General features: G+C 41.4%; 1 protein-coding gene across 2 annotated transcripts in view; it reads left to right on the top strand.

Moving 5' to 3' along the window:
• Abcd3 (ATP binding cassette subfamily D member 3) overlaps positions 1 to 10,697 on the top strand; it is a 58,585-nt gene that overhangs the window by 41,446 nt on the left and 6,442 nt on the right. For both annotated transcript variants that reach the window (XM_029475605.1, XM_021157215.2), the window contains exons 11-20: positions 1,155 to 1,224; positions 1,312 to 1,409; positions 1,505 to 1,596; positions 2,757 to 2,848; positions 2,930 to 3,002; positions 4,387 to 4,450; positions 6,592 to 6,669; positions 6,767 to 6,832; positions 6,913 to 7,002; positions 7,440 to 7,559. In XM_029475605.1, coding sequence (XP_029331465.1) covers positions 1,155 to 1,224; positions 1,312 to 1,409; positions 1,505 to 1,596; positions 2,757 to 2,848; positions 2,930 to 3,002; positions 4,387 to 4,450; positions 6,592 to 6,669; positions 6,767 to 6,832; positions 6,913 to 7,002; positions 7,440 to 7,559 — 843 coding nt within the window. The remainder of the gene's footprint in view (positions 1 to 1,154; positions 1,225 to 1,311; positions 1,410 to 1,504; positions 1,597 to 2,756; positions 2,849 to 2,929; positions 3,003 to 4,386; positions 4,451 to 6,591; positions 6,670 to 6,766; positions 6,833 to 6,912; positions 7,003 to 7,439; positions 7,560 to 10,697) is intronic.

The raw sequence follows: 10,697 nt of genomic DNA, 5'->3' as shown, positions 1-10,697 counted from the left end.
ACTCACTCTGTAGACCAGGCTGGCCTCGAACTCAGAAATCCGCCTGCCTCTGCCTCCCGAGTGCTGGGATTAAAGGCGTGCGCCACCACGCCCGGCTTTTTTTTTTTTTGTGTTTTAAACTAAAAATGAGTTTTAAAACTATTGCATCAACATTAAATTTTCCACTTATAAAATAGATTTATTTACTAAAATAATCTTGTTCATTTTTGCAGTGTTTGCTGTAGAACTCTCGTTGGGTGATTCATTTAATGGTCCTTACAGATCAGTGGAGACTTTTGTAGAGTAAGGTTAGCAAGCTTTTTCTGTGAAGGACCGGATAGTATGTACATATTTGCATTTTAAGTTTCCTGACCATGTAGTCTCTGTTGGATATACAATACATACATGAGTTGTGTGGCTGTGCTAAATTGATTTGCAACATAAGTGGCACGCTAGAATTTGTTGGTCATAGTTTGTTGGCCTTTTGATTTGGATTATAAATGTTTTCTAAAAGTTGTTTTTCTTTATTTGCTGCTATTTTGAGTTCAGATAGTTAGACTGACTCAGAAGATATTCAGTGGCAGGTAGGCGGCTTAAGTGCAGGCAAGAATTAGGTGGTGAGCGTGCTGGGTGAGATCTTGCCTCACCCACAGGGAGCTAGTATTTTAGTGGGACTTTGTGATGTTGAACACATATTTTAATACTAAAAAATTGTCTTAGGCTATTTCAAAAATGATATTTTTGCCATCTAACATGACTATAGAGTTTTTAGAGTTTCAAAGCACTGTTTTCAGCCTGTGGGTCTGCAGACATGTACCCATAACTTAGTACAACTTGACCGTCTCTGACACGAGTATTTGAAATGGCATCTCATGCTCCCTCTTTGCTTTGGTGATTGATGAGTTTGTGTGTCTAGGTGTCTGGCAGGATTGGAAGCAGCACCATGCTATTGTGTGTAATTAGTATATTATGTGTAATGGAAACAACGTTGTCAAGTAAACACGGTGTGATGCAGAGTGTTTGCCATCTGAGCACTGTTAAGCATTGTCCTCACTGTGTGCTGTGTAACAGTCAGGAATCATAGCCATTCAGTATATGTTTGTAAATTAATTATGCTTTATCCTTAGGGAAAATTTGCTGTTTGTCTAACCATACTTTGCTTTGTTTCCTGTCAGGTGGAACACCTACATAATTTCATTTTCTTTCGATTTTCTATGGGTTTCATTGATAGCATCATTGCCAAATGTAAGTATGTTTTAAAAGAGATGGTGCAACATGATTTGTGGGAAAAGTAAAATAATGTCATTTAAAATCTTAACTGTTTTGTTTCAGATGTTGCCACTGTCGTCGGGTACCTGGTTGTCAGTCGCCCCTTCCTAGATCTGGCACACCCTCGCCACCTTCACAGCACGCACTCAGAGCTGCTGGAGGTAAACTTCTTACACTAATGAAGTGAAAATTCAAAATTCAGGCTTTGTTCTATTTTAGGAACGTGAGCAAAATCTAATACTCATTTGTCTTTAAGGATTACTACCAAAGTGGAAGAATGCTTTTGAGGATGTCTCAAGCTTTGGGTCGTATAGTTTTGGCTGGGCGTGAAATGACTAGATTGGCTGGGTAAGATTTGTACTAATATGCAATTGCATGGAGTAATCGTTAAGCATATATTGTTCTTATAAGCTGGTACCCAGGTGAGATGAAAGTTATGGGAGGTCCTGCCCCTGCCCCTCGGGGAAGCTGGTTTGATAGAAAACTAAGGAGGACTTGGCTCCGGAGCCTCTCGTGCTTCCTGAAGGCAGCTGTGTGAGTCTTAGCTAGGCAAGTGTCACGGTCATTTGCCGTCCCTCGTGGACGCTGGCCTTGGATACGCTGGGAAATGATTCTTGGCAGCCTTTTGTTTTGTTTTATTTTTTGTTTTTGTTTTTAACAGAAATTTAAGTTAGTGAGTAGTTTTACATTTGAATATTTTTGTTTTCAGCTATAGATTTTTACCCCCTAAGGATTGATACTGGCAACTGAGTTCTTTTTTTCTCTTTCTCTTACACTACAAAAACCAGTTTATTAAGGAGTGATTGGTATGTTAAAACATCATACTTAATGCACACAAAATTCATGTCTGCAGGGACAGTGCCTTCTGTGACAGGGTCAACACCAAGTGTAAATGCACTCTCAAGTCGAGTCACCTCCCAAGGCTCCCTGGGGGTTCTGCTTGTAATTTACACCAGACAAGCAAACAAACAAACACCCCAGTTGCTCACCTTCATGTCCTTCTTACACTCCCCAACTTCTTATCACGGGCCTGGTTTCTATTGTCCAGTGATTTTCATCAAATATTACGAATTCTTTATCATTTCCCCTCTCCAGACTATGAGAGTAGAGATGTCCTCAGTTCCCCCTTTTGTAGAGAAGCAGTGCGCATGAGTGGATCCTTCCTTCTTGATAGAATGGCCAGTTTTATATGTAACAGTAGGTCACTCTGGCAGCTCAGAACCCAGCCTTCCTGTGTCTGTGGAGAGTATTAGCAAGAATATGTGTTGGTGACCACGGGAAACACTTGTCTTGCCTCTGAATGGGGTGGAGGTTCCTGTGAAACCTCTTCCTCGTTTTCTTGTCCTTTCTCTTTTACTGAAGCAAAGTAGGACGTGTATGTTATTAATATTTTATGTTGACGAGACTTCCTTTGGGTTATGTCTCTTAAGCTGAGCTTCGATGTTAGACATTTCAGTTTATATACATGGTGTAATAGACTTTTGATTATGATTTCTATTAAATTTTAGTTTTACTGCTCGGATTACAGAATTAATGCAAGTACTAAAGGACTTAAATCATGGCAGATATGAACGTACAATGGTGTCACAGCAGGAGAAGGGTAAATACAAACATCATAGTTTGCAGTCATGGTTTTAATTTTTTCCCATATATGATATCTTCATAATTATTTTCTATTAAGGTATTGAAGGAGCACAAGCCAGTCCCTTGGTCCCTGGTGCTGGAGAAATCATCAATACAGACAACATTATAAAGTACGTACTGGGAAAGGCTGAGCTGTACTACACAGTGTGTACACTGCATGCAGCCCTGCTCTTCAGCTTGTGCTTTAAAGCTGATTTTTAAAACACTTTAAATAGCTTTGGTGTACCAGTGTCTTAAAAGTTAAGTTTATGATTAAGGTACATAAACATTTATATGTGTGTGTGTGTGTGTGTGCGTGTGTGTAATTTGATGTTTTGATATTACCTACATATTGTAAAGTAATGTTCCTATTTCAGCTAATTATTATATCTTTTATTTCTACCCCTGAATGTATGTAGTGGATGTCTGTGTTATTTTGTGTGTGCAGAGCTCACTTTTAACTGTAGTTCCTGTGCTGCTGCTTAGACCGAGAACTCACTCATCTTCCTTCATGATCCTGGAATGACAACACCTTCACTCCCCTTTCCCTCAGGCCCTAGCGACCACTACCGCATTTTACATAGAAGTTACATGTGAACTGTGTTTCTTTTTCTCTCTTGTTTTTCTTACCATAATCATCAAAAAGATAATCAATTCAGTTCTTTTAAAATCATGCTTGTTGTTTGAGGAGTTTAAAACAAATATTTACTTGTGTGTGATCCTGCTTGTATGTGTGTGCACCATGTGTGCGCAGGTGCATGTCGAGGCAGAAAGGGGCATTGAGTCCCCTGCAGCTGGAGTTACACATGGTTCTGAGCCACCTGATACTGTTGCCAGGAACCAAATTTGGGCCATCTGCAAGAGCAGCAAGGGCTCCTACCACAGAGCCATCTCTCTGGCACTCCAGATTCAGGTTCTCTTGTCTTCTTTTTAAGGCTGAGAAAACCTCACACATACTCCCTGTGTTAGTGTGTGCTTACACATATGATACTTCTTTATCTATTTGTCTGTTGAAGACAGGGAGTGTCGCCAGCTGGTTTGGCAGGCAGGGAGGGAGGGAGGGAGGGAGGGAGGGGGAGAGCACAGGTACCACTCTGCAGCAATTACTTTATTTCCTTCAGATAGCCTCCTGGAATTAGGAGTGCCTGTCTGAAGCAGGACACTTAGAGCAGTTAAGTGAGGAACCTTCATGTTGCTTTCCTGTCATTGCTGTTTCGTTCCATTCTGACCGCCAGTGGCTAAGGATTCCTCTTCCACTGCGTCTTGCCAGCACTTACAGTTGTCTTTATGGCTGCATCCTTAATAGGGTGATGCTCCTGGCAGTTTTCATTTGCATTTCTGTGGTGCTAGGAGAGCTCGAGGACCTTTTAAATTGCATTTTGTCCCCTGAATGTATTCATTTATGAAGTGTCTGAATGGTCTTTTGCTGTGTTGGGTTATTTCTATTTGTAGTATTGAATTATTTAAGTTCCTTACATGTCTTAATTTCCCTCTTTTTATTAATGTCCTTTTTAGGTTTGATCATGTTCCTTTAGCAACACCAAATGGCGACATCTTGATCCAAGACCTTAGTTTTGAAGTAAGTTTTAAAATGTTTATATGAGTTTAAATCATCTTCAAAATATGAATTGAAAATTGAATATTTAAATTAACTTTAAAGTTTGAGTTGTCTCTATATAAATTCATACAGTCACATTTGAGACTATGTCTTTGAACCATCTAGAAATCTCATTTTTCTTAAAATGGACTGGCTTTAAATTCTCAGTGATTACGACTACAACAAGTTTGTTTTGCTGGTGATGTGGCTCAGGAGTTAGAAGTCACAGAGGAACCAGCTTTTGTTCCCAGCATTTACCTGGTGGCTAACTGTAACTCCAGTTCTCCAGATCTGACATCCTCTTCTGGTCTTTGCAGGCTCCTACACACACATGATGCACATACGCTTATACAAGCATGCACACACACATGAAAAAAAATAATCTTAATTTTTTTTTGCAAATAAAGTCCATGTTAAGATGTATCTAATTAGAATATCCACGAATGTTGAACATTTAAATATGCAAATAGAACTTTAATCTCCTTAAATAAAAAAATCTAAATCAAAATCTCTTTGTGCAGCATGATTTACATTCATATAAACAATTCAGAGTCATTCTCTCTCTCCCTCTTTCTCTTACATTTTACTTATATATTTTGTGTGTTGTGTTTTGGGGGTGAGGCATGTGCCATATTGTATATGTCAGAGCCAGAGTGAATTGGTCCTCTTCATCTGCCATCAGGCTTAGCAGGGAGTGTCACTAGCCCCTGAAAAATAAGCAGTACAGTTGTACCTAGTGTAGCCTTTCCAAGTAGGACATCAGCCAAATAAACAGTGCTGCTGATGTTTTCCTAATTACACTGGTGATATGAGAGGCCATGGTAAAGTGAAATGGCAGCACATGACTGTTTCTTGTATGATTTGTATTTGAATTTTGAAGATCACTGTTTAGGTTATTTGTGCCCACTGCACACTTCTGAGAACCAGGATTCCTTTCTTTTGGAAAGCCATCAGAAGGCCGATTGGCCATCAGAAAGCAAGTGGGCTTTCTGCAGGCTAGGACTTCTCCCTTCATCCTCCATAGGCTCTCAATGCGGGCCTAGTTTATCCCTCTGTAAGTGGAGTGGTATTTGTTGTGTGCACTCACTGCGTTCTCTCCATCTGCGTGGGCAGTGTCTACCTTTGGCTGCTTTGAATACCGCGGAGACTGTATTAGCACAGTTGGAGCCTGGCTGGCGTGGAGTGCTTTGGCTTGTGCTGCTCTTTAGGACTTGCTGACACTTCCTCCTCTCCCTACCTCGCATGTCTCTGAGCCCAGTAACTGCTGCTGCTGCTCCCCTTGCTGTCTCCTCCAGCAGAGCCAGTCTGTCTGTCTATGAGGCAAGGCCCATTCCTGTCTTCATGTCCTCATGCCTGCTTGCTGCAGGTGGACAGAAATGGTTTTCCTCATGATAAGGTCCTTACATGTCTTTGGAAGTTTTCCCAGTTGTCACTTTCAGGGAAGTGTACTTAAACTCCGAGGCATCCGGGCCTGTCTCTGTTTCCTACTCTGAGTTTTCTCCCCAGTGCTTGCTCTGTACAGTCTTATTCACTTGGTTATTGTGAATATTTTTGCTGACACAGAAGTTGTGTACAGTGTCATTTAAAAGACCAAAATAAAAGATGATGTATATATCTAATCATTGGGAAATGTTTAGAGAAATTATGGTATATTCATACTATTCATATAGTATCGTGTGTGGTATATACGAAGTACTACAGGCATTAAAAGAATGGGTAAGAGGGACCCAAATACAGTGACCTGGAAGAATATTTGTGACATATTGTTAAGTAAATATAGACCTCTAAGTAAAAGAATCTGCTCTACAGCTCAGATAATAAGTTAATAAATGTGAATATATACAATTATTCTTATTTTCAAGAATCCTCAGATTTTTTTAAGCTTTCAAATTTTGCATTCTGATTAAGACTATATTAAACAGTCTAAATAATGGTCTTTAAGTGAAAAAAGGAAACTTAGTAAAAATTGAAATTTATCAGAAGTAAGAAATCTCTCATCATATACTTCATAGTTGTGCCCAACACCACAGTTACAAGTAAAATCAGAAGCTCCGACTTAGCAAAGACCACTTTGACTCATGTACATATTAATTTAATTAATTCAAAGAAAAATTGTCTTTCAGGTTCGATCTGGGGCCAACGTTCTGATTTGTGGTCCAAACGGCTGTGGAAAGAGTTCCCTCTTCCGTGTTCTTGGTGAGGTATGTCCAAGCTGGTTTCCAGGGCTTGCTGTCTTGTTTGTAATACTGTTGGGTTGTGGATCTCACAGTCACTTGTGTTCTCCCGTTGCTTTTATAGTTATGGCCTCTTTTTGGAGGGCGTCTTACTAAACCTGAGCGAGGAAAGTTATTTTATGTTCCTCAGGTAAGACTTTGTTTGAATAAGATCTTTTTGCTTAATATTTTAAAACATGCATTTAATGACTCTTGCTGTGTCCCTGTTAGCGACCCTATATGACCCTGGGAACACTGAGAGACCAAGTCATATATCCGGATGGAAAGGAAGATCAGAAGAAGAGGGGCATCTCTGACCAGGTAAGGGCTGTTTATATTCTATGTGCACCCAGCATGCCCTGCTTCAGATTCTTTGTTATTTTAAACATCATATAGTGTGACCTAATCTGTAAAGCCTTCCAAACCATAGTTAGAACTCTCCAAGAGGTGGTAAACGATAGCTGCTTTGCATATTACTCGTGGCATATTTCAACTATTGCTACAGTGCTGTATTCTCATCGCCCCCTTCTGTTGGTTATATGATATTGCACTGTCATTAAGCTCCTAGACATTTTGTCAAGGGTACCATGGCTAGGGCCTGATGGTTCAGGTCAGCTTTGCCCCATTTTTCTCCTGAAGAGCACCTAGCTGTCCAAGTGGTTGGCTATGGAGTTACTGAGCTGGTCCAAAAAAATGAGGTGAGCCAGGACGGACCATTCGCTTCTAAGACACTTTCCGTCTTTCGTCCTTGCATGCAGGTGCTGAAGCAGTACTTGGACAATGTGCAGCTGGGTCACATCCTTGAGCGAGAAGGCGGCTGGGACAGTGTTCAGGACTGGATGGATGTACTCAGCGGAGGAGAGAAACAAAGAATGGCGGTCAGTGTCCTCTGAACCTGGGACCAAATGCTTGCTTGAAGTCACTGTCAGAGTCCAGAATTTGACTAATCCTGACACAGGGCTTTGTTTTATACTCAGCAAATATTATAGTGTTAGTTAGTTTAAATTATAATAAAAGTGCTAGAAAATGTTTAACTTCATATAAATTTGAAATTTTGAAAATGTGTAAGTAATGTTTCTGCCCTGTGAAAGAGGAAGCGGTAGATGTGTTACATGAACGTTATAGGGAGGCTGTTGCTTTCTAGACAGTGGTTCTGTAAGGAGCATGGGCCATAGCATCTCTCAGGAACTTTTCCCTAAAGATTGCTCTTTACGCTCATTCAGGCTGCTCGCCCTGAACAACTGAAAGTATTAGAAACACCAGTTCTTCATCCTGTCCTTTGTCCTTGTTCCCCCCTGCACTGTCACTTGTAACTTTTTTCTTCTGTCACTGACCTACTCCCAGAGTTACTTAGAATTTTAAGACTTTCCTAGCATAAAGAATTGGGAAATACTTTAAATTTTTATAATCACAAAGTTATTTTGAAAAAAGACAGCATTTACTCTCCTGTATGCTGTCCTCTCCTTATTTGTTAGTCTCTAAGCTCCCATGGAGCAGCCCAGCCACAAGTTCTAAATGCATCCACTGCCCTTTCCAAACAACAACATGGTCAGGTCCATTGTAGCAAGACCCTGCTACTGTGTGCTGCCAGTTTCAGTGATAAACACCATGACCGATACCAGTTTGAAGGAGAAAGTTTATTTTAGCTTTTGTGTCATAGTTCATCATCAGTGAAGTTAGGGCAGGAACTCAAGGTAAGTAAGAGCTTGAAGTGGAAACCATGAAGGACTGCTGCTGACTGCCTTGTTTCCAGGCTCACATTCACCCTCTTTATTCAGCACAGGCCTGCTTGCTCAGATGGTTCTGTCCAGGTGAGCTGGGCCTTCCTACAGCAATTAGGAATCAAGAAAATGTGCTAGAGAGATGGTTCGTTCTAGAGCACTGTTCGTTCTTTCAGACTTTCTGGGTTTAATGTCTAGTACCCACATGACAGTTCAGTTGTTGGTTACTAAAGAGGTCTTCATCAGATTTCTTGTGGATTTACTTTTTGAGACAGGGTCCGTCATTGAATCTGGAGTTTATCAGTTGGCTAGGCTTCCTAGCCAGCAAGCCTGCAAGATCCCTTTTGTCTGCCTTCCAGCCCTGGATTATAGTTGATACCACCATGCCCAGCTTTGTTTTTGTATGAGTGTTGGGGGTTTGGACTCAGGTCTTTGTGCTTGCACAACAGGCACTTTACCCACTGAGCCATCTTCCCAGCCCCCATCTTCAGTTTCCTACTTTACTCCTTTACTGCTCAGCAGAACTCTTCCTATTCGAATAAGAGGCCGGTAACAGTTCAGGTCAGTAACAGCTAGTTTTTAAGTGCTTAGTAGATGATAGCCAATATGCCAAGCAGATTACAAAGGCTAACACATTAATTATATCTTTAAAACAGTCCTATGAAATTATTAATGTGAATATCAAGGAAACTGTATCTTAGTAGTTTGGGGCTTGCCAAGCAGACAGCTAATGTTAGAATGTGTGAAAAGACCGCTTATCAACCTCAGCTGACAGAATGTCCGTTTGAATACTTGCCTTACAACTTCCTTATTTTGTGGAGTCAAGTAGTTGACAGCATTGGGGGAGATGGAGACACACACACACACACACACACAGGTGGGAATAGTTTATGGAGCAGCAGGCCCTTGTGAAATACCGTCAATGCACAGTCTATGATAGTGTCTGATGCTTCCTCACTCCATGCACATAGGTGTAAGCCTCAGAAAAGCAGCTCATTCTAGTTATTCACTTGCTGTGTACTTGAATAGAACAGCTGTGGAAAGTGTCAGGCATATTGTTGCAGTTTCATCATGGTTTCTACTTTAGTGAATCTTACAGCTAAGGCAACCACACAAAGAAAGATAAGCTCAAGTTTGCCATATGCAGCAGTTCCATAAAGGGCGCCCTTGGATCGAGAGAGTGACTTAAACAGTCACTTGAAAGATGTCCGGACCAGAGTCAGATATTGGGACTTAAGAACAAACACACCTGTTGTGATAGCATAGGCATGGTCCAAGCATTCTGGAGTCAGAGGCAGTAGGATTGCCATGAGTTTAGGCCAGCCTGGGCTAATTAGAGTGAGAGCCTCTGTCAAACAGAAGCAAGCAACACAACAGCAAAAAGAGAAGGAAAGAAAAGAAAGGAAAGAGAGACATGATAGAACCTCTAAGACCCAGACATCTTTCTCCTAGTGGCTGATGGGAAGAGATAGTGCTGGCTAGATGCTGAGGTCAGAGCATGGTAGGAGCAAGGGGGACAGGACCTTGAAGATGAGAAAGGGGAAGCTGTGGAGAATTTTTTGTCAAGTGGGGTTCTTTGAGTTACATATGTAGTAGATGCTCCCTGGTCACATGGAGAATAGTGAAAAGCAGGGCGGGAGGGTGGTGTGTCATGCAGGCAGAAAATGAGTGTTCTCTGAGATGAGGGCATGGCAGAGATGAGGAGTGTGTACTCTAAACTCCATGAGCCTGAAGAAAGAGTAGATGGAAGGGAGAGTAGGAAAGGGGCAGGAAGATTTCGCTCCCAGTTCTGAGAGAGAAGAGGTTCTAGGATTTAGTTCTGAGGAACCCCATGTACACACACTCAATGGCCAAGTGGGAAAGTACTAGAGAGGACGGAGAACGCAGTGAGAGGAGGACCCCAGTTGCCCTCACTGTTCTCAGAGAGGGAGTGCCTTGAGGAGAGTGTTTCTCAGAAGATAAGTTGATTAGGGTGAGGAACATGTCTGTTGGTTTTGCAACATGAAGATTTCTATTGGGGACAGTGTCAGAATATTTCCAGAAAATAGAATACATTTGGAATATTAAGTGAGAGAAAATGTTCCACATTCCTGCTAATGAAAGAAATGTAAGGATTAGCATTCCTGGGTTCATTTCTAAGGTCAGCAGCTTTCAAAGACAGCACACTTCCAGACCAACCAGGCCGACCTGGCAGGGCCACTAGAATGTGGTCAGTGGAACACCAGCAGATTCCCCTACTTAAGCAACAGTCAGGGGAGTCTGTGCATCTGAGCCGTCTGGGGTCTGAATTCTAAG

Source organism: Mus caroli, chromosome 3 (assembly GCF_900094665.2).
Source record: "Mus caroli chromosome 3, CAROLI_EIJ_v1.1, whole genome shotgun sequence".
NCBI classification, from domain to species: Eukaryota; Metazoa; Chordata; class Mammalia; order Rodentia; family Muridae; genus Mus; species Mus caroli.
This window is presented reverse-complemented; position numbering and strand designations above follow the sequence as displayed.